Source organism: Emys orbicularis, chromosome 7 (assembly GCF_028017835.1).
Source record: "Emys orbicularis isolate rEmyOrb1 chromosome 7, rEmyOrb1.hap1, whole genome shotgun sequence".
Taxonomy (NCBI): domain Eukaryota; kingdom Metazoa; phylum Chordata; order Testudines; family Emydidae; genus Emys; species Emys orbicularis.
The window spans coordinates 26,820,499-26,843,073 of record NC_088689.1 but is presented as its reverse complement, the minus strand read 5'-3'; the positions used below and the strand labels follow the sequence as shown (position 1 = coordinate 26,843,073).

The following is a 22,575-nucleotide window of genomic DNA, read 5'->3' as shown; positions in this document are numbered from 1 at the left end:
CCAGTGTTCATCTGGGAAAATGTAATTGATAATAGAAGAAACAATGTATTAAAATAGCAACTGTTAACCGGAAAAGACAATAAATATTAGTCAGTGATCTTGGAGATGTATTTTTGTAGAGATTCTAGGCCCAGACCATGCACGCCCAGGTCTGTGCATGGGGATCTTTCACTGCTTCAAAGTGGCAGAGTCTCCAGTCTCCATATTGAAAGGTGAATTTGGGTGTTAAGCATTTTCCCCACCAACAGGAAACCAATTAAAGTTAAAGCAGCCTGAGCACTCATTACATTTTCAGCAGACTCCTCTGTGCTGTATAAACCCCTTCAGTAGTTCAAGAGTCTGTGGCAGGTAAAAGAGACCCTGGCAGTTTATCCCTATTGGGAGCCAGAACCCCATTTGTGACAGGATCATTTTTTGTAAAGTGTGCAACAGAAATCAATGGGACTTTCCCTTGGTCCTAGCCCTTCCCATGGTGGGTGAGGACAATCTGTCCCTTAGAAATTAGAGCTGGACAAAACCTACAGATCAAATCACCGGCTTCATTGCATGCCATAGGTCACTACAATACATTCCCAGAGTTTGCCCAAAGGTCTGAGTGATTCAATTACTGTGGCTTTCACCACTTTCTGGGGCAGTTTCTCTCAGTCGAATAATAGATCTCACTATTGTCTCCTGAATATGAAAGCTGGAGGAGGTGGGCGAGACTTACTGGATTTTCAACGGGAATAGTTTATTCTATTCTCTTTGCATGAGCAGCTTATATAAAATCCGTTAGGGGATATGTATGTTAAGCAGCAGAATATACACATAAATGGTTTCTTTCTGTTACTTTAAATTGACTGTTTCCAGAAGTGTGACCCTTTGAACATGCCAAATCTCTTCAATTGTCTGTGGCTAGGATGCATTATGTATCTTTGACTACTGAGTTCTAAAGTTCTTGTGGTGCTAATTATAAAAGTATGTAAAAGTCCTAACATTATTTTTGTATATGCTTATTTACATCTCAGATATGAATAAGAAATACCCGATTGAGTTGCCACCAATGGTATAAACAATCACAAATAGTACTTTTAAAGGAATAAGTCTGATTTAAGATATATAATTTATTTTGTGAAATGGTGGTTATAGTCAACAGCATGATCAATATTTTATATATTAATAGTTTTGCTTATTAACCTTCCTTCAAAAACTTGTAATCAGAGAGTCAAAAGACTCCAAGTGTGTTTATGGAGTTTTTATGGATTCCCGCTACAATAAAGAGCAAGTACTACAGAAATATTCCCCACAAACTACTGTATAATATAGAAAAAGGGGGGTTGACAACTACCCCAAATACAGTTATACTATTCAGTGAAGCAGAAGACTGGAAAAATCTGGTCATACTACATTATGCTTGGCCAGAGTAGACATTATATGAGTAAACTCACACATAGCTCAAAATTAATGCTTAAGTTTTAACAATGAATTTTTCAGTAACTCTAAATTGAAATGTATCTTAAGGACTAAGTAGCTCAGTTTTAAATAGCATAGATTTAGCAATGGAGCTGAGCGACAGCGACTAATTCATCATAAAAAATGTATTTGATTCATTTAGACTTTTTCAGTTTTTGAAGTGTCTGAGAAGATTGTGATTTTCTTGGATCTACTCTTGTTTTAAATCATTTGCCAAATAATTTTGGAGAATAATTCTTGGCCAGAAGCAGTTCACTGTGAGTAATCTGCATTAGAAAATAGAGCTGTGTTGGTTAGTTATGATGGGCAAATAGGCTACTTGGTGTATTCTGTTTCTTGATTGGATGAGCGTATCCCTGAAAATTTGTTTCCTGGCAAAACTGTTCCATGTTAACTAATTCAGAATCACCTTCTGTGATTATTCTCCAATATTTGCTTAAAATTCAGTCTCTATGAACATCCCTGCCAGTGAATATAGCAAACACAAAAAGGGGCGTGAAAATAAATTAGTTTAAACATTCAAATGATTATTCATAAAAATGCTTTGAAGTATTTGCCCAGTTATATTTGACGACAGCTGAATAAAGTCATTTTGAAATTAGATTGCACAAGCAAAGTCAATTTTTAGTAAATTTATCTAGTGGGGGAAAAAAGTAATGTTTTCCTTATGGTCTGTATGCAGGTGCTGCTTCTAGAGTGGATGCTCATATGACTCCTTTGATGCCAACGCAAGTCACCAGGGTTGCTGCTGTTTCTACACCAGCTGTGACTTTCATGGCAACCAATTTCATGGATCAGACATTAACAGGTGTGTGTAGGTTTCAGTGTACTTATTATATTACTAAACCATATGTTCCATATTTGTGTACTTGTGACCAAATCATGTTTCCCATATTGCATAGTAATGCAAAAGTGAAAAAAAAAAATGCTGTGCAAATTCTACAGAATTTACTCTGGTTATTTAGGAGCTTATTCAAAATATTTTAGATCCTGATTTCCCTGCCTGGCACTTGGCAGCAGCTTTGCATTTGGTGGTGCAAACGATTAATTTCTGGAGCCATTATTAGGCCTCTCATGTTCCATGTCAGTAGTGTTCACAGGCATTGCAGATATAATATAACCACCTTGTCATAGCTGGTCTGTGGAGTCAGACTGTCTGAAACCGCAGAGGATGCTTTTTGATGTGCCCCACTGATCCAAGTATTGTGTCCACAGCCATCTAAATGTGCATGTGTTTGTAGGTGAGAGGATGTGGTTGGAAGGAGGGGAACTGGTCCTTCCCAAAGGTGTGAAAGATCCTTGAGGCTTTGTCTCAATTCATATTTACATATGGCAAGTCATGGTTAAAGGGAGACTGGAATTTGATGTGAAATTGTAATTATACTTTTCTAACTATGTGAAATACTGACTGACTGACCATGAATACAGCTTCATTTTAGTGTAGGATGACTGATTTTGGACTAAGCGAAGTGCTTTCTCTTCCTTATTAGAATGAGGGGGTGAATTGAGCTGAGGCACCTCATGATGCTGGAAGAATAGATAAGCCATAGGTTCTCCAGCTTGTCCATACCCTGACCCCATGTTACAACAGAAAAAAGTTTCAAGAACTCCCCTCCCCCATCTAGCATAAAGGAAGAGAAAGCGGTTGCAGCCTCCCCCCTCCCCGCCCCCCCACCATTTGGACATGTCGGTAAGCACATGTTCTAGGGCATATTTTTTTTTGAGAAATACTGGGGCCTATTCAAGAATTAATAGCTTCTAGTCCTGGTTAATTATATCAGATCTCTTATATTTAAGCAATATTAGCACAAACAATATGTTGCACTCAGAGATGTAGAATGAGATGGTCACATTTCAGAAGCTGATCTACTTTTTTGTGATCAGAAATTACAGTGCAGCCATGTTCAAGTCACCTAAATTGTGCTGGTAAAATACACCCGGGATAAAAATTAAGGTCTGGAGTAGACTGGACTGAAGGTTTGTCCCATGGAATAGATAATTATGGGCTGTTCTACACAAATACATTAATGGAATCATAGGTTCCCCTGAAGAGGAAAGTTGACTGTTTTCTTGTTACGTCTGTCCCCAAATAAGATCTTCTGATTTATTTGTGATTGCACTGAATATTCTCTCTGTCTGTCTTTCTTACACATGTCCACACACAGTTTTCAGGTATTAGTCATATTTTCATTGAGAGATATTTTGGAAAACTTCAGAGAAGTTTGTGTGTGTTTCCTTTTTGATGTATTTCAACTCAAATGTGTTTGTCTTTCTTCAGTCATTATCTACTCTTCAGACGTTTAGCTGTTTTCATCACCTGCAGAGTTATGTTGCTTGGAGACCCAAAAAAACCCTGCATGTGAATCATTAAGAATCAGAGGACTGTGCTAAATTGTGTTATGTTTCCTTGTTGAAAGCAAATCCTTTGGAGTAAATAGACTTTAATACTGTTTAAGGAATGCACTGAAAGTAAGATGAAAGTTTACTCAGAGTCTTTCTGATATGTAGTTGTGTAGCCAATTGCAGGTGGGTAACAAGATTTATAGTTGTTCTGAGACCCCATTAATAATCTTCTTATTGACAGACTGAAAAACAACCAACCTCCCCATTTTATCCATCATAATGTTTGGTGATTTGATTGTATAGAGCCTTTTTGTGACTATCAATATTTTCTGTAAGGCTGGTATGACATTTGTTCAATATGTTTCCTCAATCAAACAAGCACTATTGCACCAGGCTCATTGAAATGTCATAGGTGTAGAACAGCAATCATTACATTTTCCCACTTACCCATGTAATGTAAATAAGATGAGCATTATACTTTTGCTTCATTTTTTCTTATAAATATAAAACTCATTCATCTTTCTCAGTTTTTTCTTGTTTGATTTCCTGGTAACTTCAGTGAAGGAAAGTCATGCCATGAGTTATTCTTTAATATTATCCAAGATGACACAACAGTATTTCCATGGATTACTACAAGTTAGCACTTTCAGTGGTCCTTGTCTTCAATGGAAAAATCAAATTAATATCAATAAGCAATAACAATTCACAATTGTGCAGGGCCTTTCATCCACTAATCTCAAAGTGCTTTACAAAGGTGGTTAAATACGATTGTCCTCATTATGCAGATGAGTCACAGAAAGATAGAATGACTTGCCCAAGGTCACAAAGTGACTAAGTAACAGAGCTGAGAACCCAAATCTCTTACCTTCCAGTGTGTTGCCATATCAAAGTTTCTGTTTGAAGAAATATAGAAGGTGGCATGCACGAGAACTGTGCAATGCTTTCTTGATTGTTGAAAGGGCTTCTAGGTTAGATTACACCTACCTGTGTACCATTTTGCTCCCTTCCTCCCCCGGCTGAGATCCATCCATATGTGTTAGGGAAACTCCATCTATAGATCTCCCTTTTTTTCCATCAAAAGTGTACTGGAGCTTATTGGACCTTGCCTGCCTGGACCCTAGAAAGAAGCAAAGAGAGCAAAACACCACTGTGAGGTGTTTGCAAAGGAGTCAGAGGAGCCTCCATTTTAAAAGTTCCCATCTATGCAGGATACAGAACAAAGGGGAGAGAAAACTACCTTGAGATGAAAACATCCCTAAAAAGGTCAGAATTTGAATCTTTATAAAACAAAACAAAACATAAACCTTCCGGGGAACTAGATATCTCTTTCTTATCATATGTATCTCATATGTATAATCTAGCTAGGACGATAACTGTGCTGTGCTGCACTTTGTGTATTCTGACTGTACTAAAATAGTTCTTGGTATCTTTGCCAAGTTTGAACATTTTCAGACCTTGAGTAAATGCATAAATGAAGTGATCTCTAAAGGCAAATAATTAAAATGGATAGAAGGAAATACTTTCCTACACAGTGTGTAACTAATCTGTGGAAATTCCCTGCCATGGGCAAATAGTTTGGGGGAATTCAAAAAGCAATACATCTTTTAATGTTTGCAACCAGACGTGCAAGTGTCAAAATGTCACAAGGATTATAAACTCTCATGCTGGGCAAATACACCTCTACCCCGATATAACGCATCCCGATATAAGATGAATTCGGACATAACGTGGTAAAGCAGTGCTCCGGGGGGGGGGGGGGGGGGAGGGGGAGGGTGGCTGCGCACTCCGGCGGATCAAAGCAAGTTCGATATAACGCGGTTTCACCTATAACACAATAAGATTTTTTGGCTCCTGAAGACAGCGTTATATCGGGGTAGAGGTGTAATTTGGGGAGATACAAAAGGGAAGATATAGTGAACATCTTCTCAATGTTTTTTTCCCCCACAGAACACTGTTGCATAACTGAGCTAGTGCTCTGAGTGAACTTTTCCCTGAAACATCAAATACTTGCCACTGTGGTAGCCAAGATACCAAAAAAGGGCCCTGATTCTGAAAAAGACCGAAGCTTGTGCCTAAATTCATGTATATGAGTGGTTCCATTGATTTAAATAGATAGGGCTACTTACATCTATACAGTTAGTCACATGCTTATGTATTAGTAAAATCAGAGGTCAGACACAAACCAGTGACATCTGTTCCGGTACAGCTATGTTTCTCTGGTAATTATATTTCATAACCACACACATTTCAATAATTCAATGACCAATACTAAATATACCTTTCCTTATCGTGACTGTCATTGACAGAGGGGAGCTGCATTGTCTGTAGGCAAAAATACAGTGAAACCTTGATAATTCAAATGTCATGGGGGACAGGTGAATACATTAGAATATTGAGGTTCTATAACTGAGGAGAATTTGAATGTGATTAATGGACTTTGGGAATATGACCCTGTTTTAGAAAATACTAAGTTTCAGATAACTGAAGTGCATGTAATCCAGATTTTACTGTACTGTAGTGACAGATTCACTAGCATCACTCACTAGAACATTTTTTAATTCAGATTATATTCACCACAAATATTCTGTAGAACACTGTACAACAATCTACATAGATAATACTGATTTTTTTCCTCCATCACAAGTAACACTTAATGGCCCATTAGTAGCTTTTCCTTCTGTCAAAATATAAGTCTAAATAAGGAATTTTACAAAGGTGATAGCCACAGCATAATAAAACTCACTTTCTTGAGTCAATGCTAAAACAGGAGAGATGGTCCTCTGAAAAGTTCATTCATTTATCAGACTTATTAAGAGAAGTGATATATAACTGACTGCATACAAATACAGTATGCTTAGTTATTTCAATTGGATTGCATCTAGTAAAGCCCCATCTAATTCTAGAAATACCTTTAAAATCATTAGGGTGGATATGTTTTATCAAAATGAGTTATATCTCTAAATTTTCTGTTAGCAACTGGGATTGGGAACTATTTTATTCTATTCTGTTCTAATCTATTCTGTTTTACATAGGTTCTTGTACCATTATCATTACTGTAGTATCTGAGTGCCTTTCTCTAGTGTATTAAGTAATGTGACTAACAGCTGTCACATGTGGTTTGTTCTTTCTCTCCCCTTCTTCCTGGGGGAAGAATTGTGTGTTCAGTGTAGTGTTTTGTTTTAGTAAAGTTTTGTTTTTTAAAAATGTATATGTTGCACTTAAAAGAGAAGGTGGTGAGGTTTGTGATGGCCCTTCATTCCCGGAGGAGTTAATTCCACAGTCTGACCGGCCGACCAGAAAGCTCTATCTCCTGCACAGATAAGTGTTATCCTTGTGGTAAAAAGAACAAGGAGTACTTGTGGCACCTTAGAGACTAACACATTTATTTGAGCATAAGCTGAAAGTAAGATGAAAGTTTACTCAGAGTCTTTCTGAAGCCCACTTCATCAGATGCATGCAGTGGAAAATACAGTAGGAAGATATATATATATATATATACACACACAAAGAACATGATTATTTATATACCGAGAACACCCTGATATCACTACAAAAGTATTTTTTTCTCCTGCTGATCATATCCCACCTTAATCAATTAGTCTCATTAGAGTTAGTATGGCAACACCCATTTTTTCATGTTCTCTGTATATATATATCTATCTTCCTACTGTATTCTCCACGGCTACCACTCTGGATTCTTGTGGTAGAAAGTCCTGTTGCACCTGAGTAGCAGAGTTGTTAACCACAACAGTCTTCATCCCAGAAGTTTAGGTGATCTAAAAGATGCCCTGAGCCCACACCACTGAAAGCTTTGAAGATTAGGACCAGTATCTTAAACTGGATATTGTCTTGGAAGTCAGCATAGAGAGTGGAGGACAGCATGTCAACAAGAATTATCAAAGGGCTGAATCACAGCCTAGAGATTAGCTTGAATTATTTTTCTTCTGTCTTGAAAAGAGGGTAGGAAGGATCCAGGGGGTGAGAGGGGTAGTATGATGAAATGAGAGAAGAGATGTAGGAAGAGAAATAATATATATGGCTTTATAGATGCAAGAACTAGATGATAATAATGCTGTCTAAGGAATCTTGGATCTGAGGGTCAGCATATAAGATGGTGTAAATAGGCCATGCTCTATTGTTTTCATTGATGCTTTCCTGCTTTACCACCAGCTGAGGATCTGGCCCTGAATCATTACAGTTAATTAGCATAAATGATAGGAATAGCATGCATTCACATGAATGCTGCCTTTCCTACTTGGGTTTGTTTTCTCCTTTTGGTTAAATATGTAGCTCAGTATAGTCCTATTGTTAATAAAATGTGTACAGACATTAGCACATACTATTAGCAACATACTACTAGCAACCATGATAATGTTGCTGATACAACTTTTACTTTTACACTGTAAAAATATATTAGTCATTCAGCTCTATCTGCAACAAGTTGGAGAAATCAGTTATTGTTTTTGCACAGTTTCCAGTATACCAGTAGGTGGCAGTAAAGCAACTACAGCAGTATATCATTGTTAATTAAGGTGATAAGTTTAGAAAAAAATGTCTGATTATGCTGAAAATATATAATGGCATCATTAGTGTTATACTGTGGAATATTTTATACACTTATTTCAAATTGAAGTGGGAAAAGAATTGATTAAAAGGAGAAGAATAAATCTGTAGAAGAGAAATGTTCCAACTGGAAGAGAGGGTAAACATGCATCTTGTTTGATGTCCTTCATTTCAGTAGATAAGATAAATTTTCGAGGTGTTCTGTTAAGATTCCCCATATAGGCAGCGTAGGCTTCCTTCCCACTGTGTAGAGTGGATTTTCTAAACCTTACTTTCCTATCTGACAAATCCAATTCTAATGGATTGTTTTTCTAGTTCTTAGGCTGCCTCATGAATTCAACATGACTTGAGCTGAAAGAACAATTCTCAGTTAGATGTACTCTAGTTCTACTGCAATTTTTTGGGTCAGATGCAGGGATCATTTGGCTGAAATTCTATGGCCTGTGCTGTACAGAAAGTTAGAATAGAGGGTTATGAGGGTTTTTTATGGCTTTAAAATCTGTGAAACATGCAGTGAGTCTGGTGAAGTTAGCCCTTTTTCCTGTTTATGAATGGTCTGTTGTCAGAATGTTGAATTCCTTCACTATTCAAAACTGTTTTCCAAATGTTTTGTGCAAACGTATTGTCACATGGGGGTCTCTCATGTGGGCAGACCTAGTACTTGAAGCCAGAGTCCACAGTCACGGGACAGGAGTCAAGAGTCAGCTGGGTCAGGTTACTGGAAGGTCAGATGCAGGAGACAAACTGGAGATCAGAATCACGAGTCGGGAACCAGAGTCAGGTCAGGTCAGGATACCAGTGGGTCAGAGACAGAAGACAAACTGGAGGTTGGGAACCACAAGTTGGATGCCAGAACTTTCACAAAATAATTCCTAGAGCATAGCTTTTAGAAAAAAACATCCAATCTTGCACACACACAACAAATCTAATCTTGAATGTTACCATCCTGGATCATACTTCCTCTCCCCACCACCCCATCCCCATGAGCAGGACTATAGAATTTTAGGATATTTTAAAGCTTTTCAATTCCTCCTTTCCACAAGGAAAAGCATTACATTTTGGCTATATATGTAGAATGTAACAACCAGGTTACTTCTGACAGAAGAAAAGAAAGAGAGACACAAAGGTCTGGAAGCCATACTTATTGCTTAACATTCAACTCCCTCTTATTGCTTTCACATAAAGTCATTGTTCTTTGTGAGTATGTGTATAATCCTATCTGCAGAAGAGTGCAGTCACATATCTTCCAATTGAGTATATTGCACTGGTGCCAGGATTCTGTCTGGAGTGGGAGATATTTGGGTGGAGCGAAGGTTAGATGCCCATATATACAAAAATACAAGAACATTGACTGAATCTTTTGGCCTCCATTTTTTTGTCACCTTGTCACCATTCACAAATGTCAGTATCTTAGCAGCAATTCAGTAATCGTGTGTGCTCTCAGTCTTAGCTGCTTGGGATGTAGTCATGTCTTTGTGTATCTCATTTGATTAATTCCTGCAATTTCAGGTCTATGAACAAGGTGTTGAGGAGTTGCTGAGTTAAGTGTCCCATCCCATATTCAACAATATTTCATATATGTACCAAATGAATTTATTCTATTTACCAATTAAATTACAACTGTGACTGTTTAAACTTACTAATGCTTTCTTTCTTTCCTTTGAGCTCCTCACAAACACTTATAAATATATACATTATATATATAAATACATATGAATAAGAAACAAAGAGATCTTGACCAACTTTGAAACCAGAACAGTGATTAATACTAAATAAAACATAAAATAGCTTCTTCCTTGGATCATCCAAGTCAGAAGGAAGAACTGGAGGAAGGGCTATTGTGATTTCCCCCTAAACTGGGAGGGAAAAAATCACAATCCCCATTTTATTAGGCATTCATGTACAAAAGATTTTGCCTCACATTTTCTTGCTTCTGATTATAATTATGTAATTAGGAGTATTTTGTTACTTTACCTTTATAGTCATCTAGTGTCTTGACTATTCCATCATGAAATAATTTGTTTTCCACACAGGGATTATTTCATGACAAGAGCATCAGAGTTTGTAGAAGAGCACAAAGCAAGGAGTACTTAGACATGTTATATTTTACACTAGCGCTAGCCCTCAGAGAGCTATAGAATAAGTTCTGCTGTGCTAGAATAGGCACAGCACCAGAGGCAATTATGGGTGTAAAAAGCCTAGAGTACTCAGGTTAATCCACACGCCTCTGAAGTTGCAGCAAAATCAATGTCTGTTAAAGAAGTACCTACTACAAAAGGAAATTTCTCCAGCTTTTTCAGCAGACACATTAAGAATATTTAATTTAAAAATCCCTATCGGTGGGGTAGGAATTTATGAATAACACATTTTGTTTGTCCATTGCTTCTGCAGTTTCAGATAAAAAGTTGAACGTCTGGGATTTCACTGGTAAAATACAAGCAGAGAAGTAAACCTATTGTGGTATTGAAAATAAAGAGAAGACAAACAACCAGAAGTTGGCTCTGAGGCTGACACTGAAGAGAGAATCAAACTAATGGAAGGATATCATAGAGCAGAGCTAATGGACAGGAATGACTTTGTGAAACAATTCAGAAGAAATTGCAAATCTGAGAAAGATTTCAGAGGTGTCAACTCTAGAACAGTGGTAACATAATATCAGAGTTAAGTCTGGATTAGGTTCTCGTAGGTGGATCCTCTATATTTCTCTAATGATGGTGAAAGTCATCTTGGAAATCTCTCTAATGATGGTGAGAGTCAGCTTGGATTCTCAAATGTCACTTCTCTCTAATTTTGTTAACAAACAGGTTTTGAAGGGTTTTTTTAATCTTTTTTTTTTTTCAAAACAAAGAACAAAATATATTTTTCAGTCTAATGAGAACTTTTACTTCAGATTAAGGAAAAGGACAAACAATAAAAACAAAAATAAAATCTTCAGGAGAGAGAGAGAGACCTATGACTCACTCTATTACAATCAGCAACAGAACCAAAACACAAAAAGCATAGTCATGCATCAGTCCAGGATGCTCCTCCCTAAGAAGACATCTCTCTTCAATTACATATATATGCACACCACAGCCTCCTTCTCAGCATGTTTGAAGTTTCATCTACCGGAATCACTGTGGTGTTCCTTTTGATTTGGGAAACTTTCTGTCTGTGAGATTAGCATGTTGAGAAATTCAATATGGTGAAACATAGTTTGGAATACTTACAGTCAAATTCATGCCAGGTGTGACTTCATTGTGTTATACCAGACATGAATCTTGCACTTAATGCTTTGGTCCAGTATTAACAGATGTCTAGTGTAGGAAAATATATTTAGAGATTATTTGGATATGTAATAGCCATTCTGCACTCTTCCCTACTCTAATGGGGAAATCAATTGATAAATGTATTCAGTCTTCCTCCTGATTACCCATAACATTTAACAAGAGAACACCTAATCCAAATCCTTTCTGGAAAAAGTGATTTCTCCATCACCCCCTAAAATATATATTTTCACTTTGGTGGAGCAGTGTCAAATATTTACATGCGTCCAGCACTTTCTCTCCAGAGTGGTGTTCACTTTTTAAAATTTCTCGTTCATCATGGCTTTAATACAATCTGGGGAAAACGTCAAGCTTCTTGTTTCCTAGAAGTATGGGATGCAAGCTCTTAGACTTGGGCGAGGGGATCTGTGAGAGGCTGTTATGTCAGATGGGCTGTTCGCAGCTCTAATCTCATTTTACAATGTTAAGCAAAAACAATGTGAGTGAGATTAATCACTCTAAAAATCAGGTTCTCCTACCTATTCATTCATGTACAAAATAATGGCTGTATTGTGATTTTGAGAAGTGTGTGCTGAGGGGAAGCACACCAGCACTGGCTGGAATCATTCTTCCTGTGAAGAACGGAGGCAAATAGAATGCCAGTGGGAAGACTTCACTGGAGAAATCATAGATAAAAGGAGAATGTCTCTATTCACTTACTAGGAGAGTAATGGTCAGACTGGAATTTTGTTGTGCATAATTGTTTGTGTCATTTTGTTTTCTGTTATGTGCTTGCTAACATGTTCACACTCTGGACTCTGAGTAACATCCATACTATTTGTGTGTAGTATTCTTGTATGTGGTTCTGCTTTATAATGCATTCTCGAAAGAGCATTGCAATAATCGTACTTTATAATGAATTCTCCAATAATCATTGCAAATATACCTTTTGTAAGATACTGAACAAAAGTCAGAGACTATAGTTTGCAGATTGACAACCGTTCCTGGACTCCAAGCTAAAGTGGTTGGCAACCAGGATGTTGGAATGCCCTTATGGATTGCCCTCATCCCACCAAGCTGGATCTAAGATGGAAGCATCTCCTCATCTTTATGTTATATTGTTAACAGATCTCTTTGAGAGTTCAAGTATAAGCTATTGCTTGGACTATGAATAATCTGTTAATATTAGTAAGTGACAAAATATAAAATGGCTATCTCATTGTGAAGCAGGCTTAATATTTCCTAAGGGCTCTCAGATGCACGATAGTCCCAAAGGGTGTGTTGTAAGAAGACTCATTTCTGCATGATCCAGTTCTCTTTTCCATAATTTGTACAGGGCTCGCATGATCAGAGCTCTTCATCTACGAATTTAGGAAAATATGGTAATATTTATTTTGTATGTAAATGCAGGAAATTTTAGCTCGGATATGTTGAAGCATCATCACTGCTTGGTGAGATGTAGTGGAGGATTCCATACAGAGAAACCTTACAGCTAAATATCCCTGAACTTTGGAGATCTGAACTTCCTGGTGTGGGGTCCTGTAGCGTGCGGACTCACCCCTGTGGCACCTCCTGCTGGTTGTCTCTGGGAATTAGCTCTTCCAGCAGCCTGGAGCGCCCCCTGCAGGCTGGTGATTCACCTTGCCACTGGCCCCATGTCCCTCTCAGGACCCCGATGCCCCTTTCTCTGGGTTGCTGCCCCCCCAGCAGTACCCCCAGACTCTGGGTCTCCCCACCCAGGGGAACCCCCACCCACTATCCCCACTTCGCCTCAGTCTTGGCTACTGCCCAGTCTCCATCTAGCCCCCATTCACTGGGGCAGACTGCAGCATCAGCCACTCATCACAGGCAAAGGGGTTAGGACCTGCTGCCTCTGCCTACCCATGGGCTGCCCCCTGCAACCCAGTACCTAATAGCCTTATGCTGGGCCGCAGCCTGGGGCTTTCCAGGCTGGAGCTCCCCGGCTCCTCTGCCTTTCCCCAGCCCTGCTCCACTCAGGTACCCTGTCTAGCTCCCTGAAGCCAGGTCCTTCTCTCTCTGAACGCAGAGAGAGAGACTCTGCTGAGCTCCTGGCTCCCAGCCTCTTATAGGGGCCAGCTGGGCCTGATTGGGGCATGGCCCCAGCTGAGCCTGCTTCCTCCCAATCAGCCCAGCTGTTCCTCTGCCACAGCCCTCTCCCAGGGCTGTTTTAAACCTTCCCAGGGAGGAGCGGGTGACCACCCCGCTACAGGTTCATTTGATAGATTAATAGATTTTAAGGCCAGAAAGGAGCATTAGATCATCTATTCTGATCCGTATATCACAGACCCTAGAATTTCATCCCTGCATTGAACCCAATAAGTTGTGTTTGGTTAAAGCATATCTTCCATATAGGCATCCAATCTTGATCTGAAGACATCCAAAGATTGAGAAGCCAACACTTCCTTTAGAAGTTTATTCCGGTGGTTAATCACCTTAACTGCTAAAAATTTCTAGTAAGAAGCGGCAATCCTGAATTCAGATTGTGTAATACAGTGTATAGGGCATATATCTCCACTCACTCACTCACACTGGGGTAATTCCAATTAAGTCAATTGAGTTTCAAAAGCTTAAAGCTACTGGAAGTAAGAAGAGAATCACATCCAATACAATGTGATTACGGAGGGAGTGCAAGTTAATGATGAAGGAATCAATAAATAGACATATCAGGGAAAGGAGAATGAGGAGAGACATTCTCTTTTAAGGATCAAAAATAGTCCAGATCTTATCTTTTCTGGAGCTAAATTTGCCCATTAACAGGGGGAAATTTGTGTGTGTGCGCATAGGCCTGGCTGTCCACTCTGCTACTCACCAGTGTAACTTCATTGTCTTCACTGAGTGGCAAAGTAGTATTGTAGGAAAGAGCCAAAGTATCCTATCATCCATTTTGAACACTTTTTATCACACAAGTCAGGGGCTATTTCTCCACTGCCCGTACTCCTTATGTTGCTGTTTGCCCCTATACAAAAGTGAGTGTAAGATGCACTATTCTGATATGGCATTATTTTACACCCAATTTGCAGTCACTTTGTATGGGCATAATTGATTAAGGTACACAGCAGTAAATAGAATGAAATCTGTAGTACTGAAGACCACTCTAATTATGAACCTCCTGTTTTAAAGAACAACTTTAAGATATCCCCAAACTTATTGAATGCATTTTTTTACTCCCATTTATTAAACCACTTCTGTTAAGCAGCCAGACTTCGGTCAGTCCCTTAAATGTTTGCTTAAAACAATTTCACTGTACTGAGGAGACGATAGCCCAACAAACTTTGGAGACAATGAACTTCCAAAAGATTTTCCAGCTTCTTCCATGCTCTAAGCAGCTAAGGACAAATGATCATGCTTCTGTAGAAGTCAAAGACAGTTTTGCCATTGACTTCCATAGGAGCAGGATGGAGACTACAGTACAGTAAATAATCAGCAAGTTATGGTGTGTTTGAATGTATCACAGTAAAATGTATTAATTTATGTCAACATTTTGTAACGTAATATAGTCCTTTCCTTTTGTGTGGGGAGGGAGTTTTGAGGTGGGTAGGAGAAGATTCAGATCTCCATGGAGTTCTCCATATTCCTTGTTCTAGAAAAAACATGCTGTCCTGAATTGGGTGATGTGCTAGGATGGAATTCATAAACACACAGTCCAGACAGCCCATGAATGCTTATATTTCCTATATTTTCCAGCACTACAGGCTCATTGTTCTATCCCTGACCTAGCATTGTTAGCGTAACGTCACCCCAACATCTTATAGAGGATTCAAGCAGGTCCTGTGATGTGGCCGCATTCTCTTGGAAACTGAATAGATCACTTCTACCAAATACCACAATCACTCATTTTAAATAACGGAACATTTTGTCTCCCCATCCAGCTTATTCACTAATGGGGACTCTGTCTTTACAGCTAAACTCTAAGTTCCCAAGTGATAGAATATAAACTCTTAAGATATCTCAGTGGGTCATTAGAAATACGTTCATTGTGAATTTAAATATATATATATATATATTTCCCTTACAGATAAAGGCAAAGAATCAAGCAGAGCCTCCTGCCCACCAACATTGATTTTACATACCGACAGGAAAAGCAAGCCAACAGAGAATGATGAGGATAAGGTCTGATTCTCATTATGGATTTTGTTCTCATTTTTAAAATATTGAACTGCGGAAATCAGAGATTGAGTAAAGGACTATCATATGATCTGGAGCTCTTCCTATCAAGTCAGGATTGTTCCCTACTCTCTATTTTTCTAGACGTTTCTGTCAAATCTGTCCATTGTGGTACTTTATATATTGCCTCGTTTACGGTAGCATCTGAGTGCCTCCTAAGTATTTAAATACAGAAATAAGAATCTCTGTCTTTCTTCTTCACCAGACTACTTGTTGTCATTTATTTATTATTTACTTGTTTATGTTTGTGCATGAGTGAGTGGGTGTGGGGTATGTCTATGTGTGAAATGCAGTTGATGGAAAACTAAAGAGAAGAATAGAGTTCCCTATAATTCTGAAAGTGTTTTAGTTCCATAGATGTTGTGGGAGACTTTCTTTCTATCTACCCATCCAATCTCTCTGTTTTGTAACCTTGTACGTTCTAAATAGTGTTGGGGAGTGAAGGAGAGGGGACATTAAGGCAGCACTTTAATAGAGACCAGCTCTTTTTGTCCCTTTATATGCCAATTTAAATGACTTGGAGAATCAGGATCCCCAAGGCCTCAACATCAAGCATCTAGAGATCCCCAAACTCCAGATGTGTGTGCAGAAATGTCCACAAGCCATGAGAGAGAAGTGCACCAGGACTCATTTTTAGGGCCCTACCTCACTGTCATTGCAACACTTCTAAATTTGATATCCTCTGTGTATGTAATTAATATACTTTTACCTCTTCTTAAAGATCATTAATGAAGTCATTACATAAAGATGATAATTTTATATATATGGATTACAAATGTTAATGATCATTAAACTTTTATCTAATGTAAGATTAGAGATTAACAGCAACACTGGCATTGTACATATGTAGTATTTGTGTAGCTTTTTTATACCCAAATTCTTTCTCAGTGGATTGTAAAGGATATAGAGAAAGTCCAGAAAAGAGCAACAAAAATGATGAAAGGTCTAGAAAACATGACCTATGAGGGAAGATTGAAAAAATTGGGTTTATTTAGTCTGGAAAAGAGAAGACTGAGAGGGGACATGATAACAGTTTTCAAGTACATAAAAGATTGTTACTAGGAGGAGGGAGAAAAAAATTCTCTTTAACTTCTGAGGATAGGACAAGAAGCAATGGGTTTAAATTGCAGCACTGGAGGTTTAGGTTGGACATTAGGAAAGACTTCCTAACTGTCAGGGTGATTAAGCACTGAAATAAATTGCCCAGGGCGGTTGTGGAATCTCCATCATTGGAGATTTTTAAGAGCAGGTTAGACAAACACATGTCAGGGATAGTCTAGATGATAGTTAGTCTGCCATGAGTGTGGGGGACAGGACTAAATGACCTCTCGAGGTCCCTTCCAGTCCTATGATTCTATGATATAAGGCCTGAATCAAAATCTTTTAAGATCTGTGGAAAGACTTACTTTCCTCATGAAGACAATATGGAGATTAAATAGCTAGGGCCAAATTAGGGATGTCTGTAATGAATGTGCTGGCGTGGGACAGCCCTACCCTTATACTCAGCACCTCACCCTCCGCACCTCCATGCTGTAGGTAACAACAAGGAGTCTGCTTAGTCCCCTTGAGAACAAGAGGAGACCACTCCAACTACTGGCAGTGTCACACAACTCAAAGGTGATATGTGTGGCCAGCCTCTTCTCCTCCTTTCTTTTCTCCCTGCCCCACCAGTTTACCCCAGTAAGGCAGCGCTGCACAGAGAACACCCTCAACCTTTTGGAAAGATATAGCAAGTGCCGCTGTTCAGTGTGTTTCATTCTCTCCACTCCCATTCCTATCCCACCCGCCCTCAGCATCTTGGAGACATTATGTTTTATATAATCATAATGTCTCAGTCCATCATCCCTCAGACTGCAGCTGCTCCAGAGTGCTGCACTGGTTCTCAAAAGCATTATTGAGTGCTTAAAATTTGTAAAGTACTTTGAAGATTAAGAGCTCTGTATATGTGCTTATTATTTTTTAATCATATTACATCCTCTCAAGCATTGACACTGCATGGGAGCTATCATAGCATCCCCTTCCTCCGTTCCATTCATTTCTTTAAGCTACTGATATAAATTGATTTTTTTAACCCTTAAAACACTTATTACCTGTAGCTTTCCAGACTACCTGATAAATAAATGTTTAGGAGATTGCCTGTCTGCAATTTTCAAATAGTTAACTGGTCTATATATGCCAGGCTTCCAGCTAAAGGGCAAAAATCTCTCCGTGCAATGGCTGGTATCATAAGAACTGTTGTCAGACATACACACAGGCCAGTGGAGAATCACTCTCAACAGCATTATTCTTGAGCAAAGTAAGGCAAAATTGTCTACAAATAGTAGATGACTGAATTATTAATAGAAATAACTGAATTATTAACTTATGCAGAGCACCCTCAACCCCCCTGATGCCTGACTTCCAGCAGTTCCAGTTGCTTACCATGCAAACTGCCTCCTGCAACCACATGCTCTTCACTGCCAAACAAAAGTGTTTTGCTGCCAACCCAAGGCACAAGCACCAGCACCCCTTCCCTTCTAGCCTTTTCCTCACACCTGTCCAGATGTGCAAGTTTTCTTTGCCCCTGCATGTTCCCTCAGAGCACTCTGCACTCTTAGCTGGCCTTCTGGTTCCAAAGCCCCACCTGATCCTGAGCTTTCTGAGTATCCCAACCCACATGGTTGGTTGATTTCTTTCTTTCTGATGATGATGTGGTCTATCCTAATTATGGTGAAATGCACAAAATTATACACAGTATTCCAAGTGAGCTATCACCTGTGCTGTATATGGAAGACTTTTTATCTCTCAAGCTTTGCATGCATAACATTCCAAATAGGGCAGTGTTTATATTCTTTCCAATCTAACCTAGCTGGTTTAGAGGTAGATGGTTGTCCATATGGTCTCCAGTGGTATAATGATGATTTAATAATCCACCTCCAGTTTAAACAGAGTTGTTTGTATAATAGTAGCACTCCTGAGCATCAGTTTTACTTGCTGACTAATTTTTGTGTCTTTCTGTGTCAAGGATCATCCTTTGAAGCTACTAAATGAAGATGATAGCATTTCAAATGGCAACAAGCCTGTGGCATCTACTCCTGTACCAGGATCACCATGGTAAGTATATTCAGGACGAATAATAATGAATCATCAATATCATTGTTATTGCCAAACATATATTAATGGTCTGTGTCTTTATGAGTGCATAGCAGCAACAGTAATACAATTCTGGATGTTTAACAATATTGCACTATTTTCTTTTACAAAGTGGCATTGTAGATTTACATCACTATTCATATAGTTACACAAAATGATAGGACATAGCCACATGTACAGTCTAAGACAGCTATCAAGCATTTATAAGAAAGGTTGAGTGTGCACCTGATACCAACTCAAGCTAAGAATCAATTCTTATCTGCAGAATGTAATGATTGTGGTTTTTTGATAGTTCATACCACTAGCTTGAGCTCTGATCTTATCAGATCTCACAAATAAGGAGGGTCAGCTCTGGTTAGTGCTTGAATGACCTGAAAAGAAAACTTTGGTACTTCAAGAAATGCTATTGATTATTTAGGGCCTGATCATCCTCCTCTCCCAGTGACTTCAGTGGGAGTTGAGGAAACTCATTGTCTTACAGGTTTGTAATAGATCTCAGGTGATATTTATGAGTAAGTTGTGTCCTGTGAGCTTGTTTTTCTGTCCAAATCCCAATTCAGCTCTGTGGTCTCAACTGGACAAAGATAATTCTTTACTTTCTGTCCTGAACTGTTGGTTGGTGTGTGTGTGTGTGTATGTGTGTGTGTGTTTCTTTTCTTTACCCCAGACATGGCTACATTTTAGTGGCAGAGGAAGTGATCCCTGTTCTTTTTCTTCAGTTTGTAGAGATTTGTGGGATCTCTGGATAAAAGGTCCTACGTAAATATCTATAATTATGATTTATTATTATATTGTGTCTTCTTGCAGGTCAACATGATATACATGCAGCATAATGTCATCATTAATTATGACCTATGTTTAAGATCCGTGATAACCACTCCTCTTCATGACATCTGCTAATGGTGAAAATGGTGATACCTAGGGAACTGTAACCATTTAAACCCAACAGTATCATAAGCCATTTATAGCATATCCTAGCGATCCATTCTTGTATAGTAGAGTCTGTAATCAACTGGAAACCTGCAAAAGGAATTCACAGCATTCCATCATCTTTAGCAGCTTGTGTTGAATGGTGAAAGGGCCATTCAGCACATCAGTTGAAATTGCACATTTCTTTGGTCCCGATTTGTGATACCCTTACTCACAATGAGTAATACCTTAATTTTCTAATAGTGCCATTGATTTCAGTAAGACTATTTGACGAGCAAGACATTACTCAAAGTGAGTAATGGTATCACAATCTGGTCCTTTTTATTAGGTCCCACAATGACTAGCCCTATTACTGACAGTTGTCCCCTGCTTGATGTGGAATACCCAACATGCACCATGCTGATGCCCTCAGATCCACCATGAATCACACTGGAACATGGAGCATGCCTGTGTGGGGTGTCTATATAATGTACACCCTTTGGGATATAAAATTGTTCTTTAAGAACAGGTTTACAAAGCCATGCCGAATAGCTAAATACATTAACAAGTTCAACAAAAGCCTGGAATTTACCTCAACCCCTCTCCACCTATAGGTTGGCTCCATGCTTTCGCAGGATTCCATGGTTGATGTAACATCACTAGGTGTATGCTGGGGTGTCATACTGGAGAAACCTGAGTGGGGCTGGAGGTTGTGCCACTTAAAACAAACCAAAAGGTGAGTTTTCAGCTGTTAATGTGCTGCCAGCCCTTCTTAGCCTTGTAGGGCATTCAGCACATAGTGCCAAAGGTAATGGAATGTAGCTAATTCTGAGCCCCATCCTTCACTTCTTATTCAGGCAAAACAGTTGCAAACTAGAGTGAAGCCCTCCTTTGGCTGGTCACCTGAAAAGAAGAAAAGTAAGCCACTTGTTGTGCTTTGTAAAAGCATTGATGTACATGTGTTGTAATGTGGATATTTAAAATCTATTGAATCCCATTAATATGTTTTACATACAATGTGTTGTATTTAAAACTATTTTAAATAAATATAGTTCCTCCAAATATCCAGTGAAATTGACCAATTTTACAACATAAAATAAATATTTTACTTTGATTTTAAATATATGTATAATACCTTTCATAGAATGAATAACAAATAAATGTGAAGCATATTATTTGAAGTTAACATTACAGTGAAGAAGAGCAATTTGTGCTTCTTGGAGCTGTTGTTGCAGGCAATCTGTACACAGACTCAGGCAGAAAACACAGCATTGGTGTACATGTGACTCACGTTTGGAAGTTTATACACCTCACAACTATAAGGGCTAGAAATTTAGGCCCAAATTCACCGGTCCACTCTGGCTGCTTTGCACTGCTTGGGCAACTAAATTTAGTTGGCGAGTTAAGCTGGGCTTACACTAATTTTTTGTCATCAAAGTGACTTGAAAGAGATGCAGCACATTGTGACTCTCTACTTTAAATCTTTTAATGAAAGCTTTAGGTTCTGATGTAGAATTCTGTTTCAAGTGCTGCTGAATTCTGTGGAAAATTCAGCAGCAATGGAATCACAGAAAAGAGAGGATATGTCTTGTGTCTGCAAAAACAGCAGTTCAAATTGTAACTATTCACGCCTGTCTTCCTTTGTTTTCAGACAGTTAGTAATTACAAATAGCTATGAGAGCTATGAACTTGTTTCATCAGTCCCAGTGGGATGTTAATCATTAAGCCTAACAATAATAATTTAAAGGACAACATTAACTATTTCAGTGATGCATTATGACTGAAACAGCCCACTAATTTACTTACCCATAGATACCACATTTAGTCAGAGATGGAAAACTACTGCTTAGTCACTTTATGCATCCCCTGGGGCCACTTGTTTCCCTATACTATATTTATGCTTCCAATGGTTTGTCCGGTCTATTTTTAAAGGTCCCAAGAAGTTACGCTTCCTTCACCTCTCGCAATGGATGACTTTTCCACAGCCTAACAGAATCTTCATCATTAGGAATTTTTGCCTAATTTTTTCAGCCGGAATTTTCCCTTCCTTAATTTCATTCCATAACTCCTAGGGAGAATTTCCAATCTGAATGGGATTCTCCATGGGAAGAGGACAGAAGAAAAGGTTAGCTACTAAGGCCCCAATCCTACAAAGACACATGCTTAACTTTATGCACTGAGTAAATCCGTTGATTTCATAAGGACCATGGACAGTGCATAAAGTTCATGAAGTGTTTTCAGGGCCTGAAATGGAAGAGAAGCAGGGAGAGAGTGAGAGAGCTTCAAGGGCTAGGGACAGGGGAAAGGGGAAACAGTCGGTGGAGGTACAAGAGGCCATTAGAAAAAGAGCAAGATGAAGAGGAGAGAGGCAAAGGGAAGGGATCGCTTCCACTCTTTTCTTCTCCCCAGTTTGATTGACCTCTGATGGTATCAAAAGGACTGGGGTTACAGTGGATGAGAAGCTGGATATGAGTCAACGGTGTGCTCTTGTTGCCAAGAAGACTAACGGCATTTTGGGCTGTGTAAGTAGGAACATTGCCAGCAGATCGAGGGGCGTGATCATTCCTCTCTATTTGGCATTGGTGAGGCCTCATCTGGAGTACTGTGCCCAGATTTGGGCCCCACACTACAAGAAGGATGTGGAAAAATTGGAAAAAGTCCAGCGGAGGGCAACAAAAATGATTTGGGGTCTGGAGCACATGATTTATGAGGAGCGGCTGAGGGAACTGGGATTATTTAGTCTGCA

At 38.9% G+C, this 22,575-nt stretch overlaps 1 protein-coding gene across 1 annotated transcript in view; it reads left to right on the top strand.

Annotated features, from left to right (window-relative positions):
* The window catches only part of TCERG1L (transcription elongation regulator 1 like), a 217,665-nt gene that overhangs the window by 158,071 nt on the left and 37,019 nt on the right, over window positions 1–22,575 (top strand). The window contains exons 5-7 of the mRNA XM_065408523.1: window positions 2,135–2,260; window positions 15,640–15,734; window positions 18,793–18,881. Coding sequence (XP_065264595.1) covers window positions 2,135–2,260; window positions 15,640–15,734; window positions 18,793–18,881 — 310 coding nt within the window. The remainder of the gene's footprint in view (window positions 1–2,134; window positions 2,261–15,639; window positions 15,735–18,792; window positions 18,882–22,575) is intronic.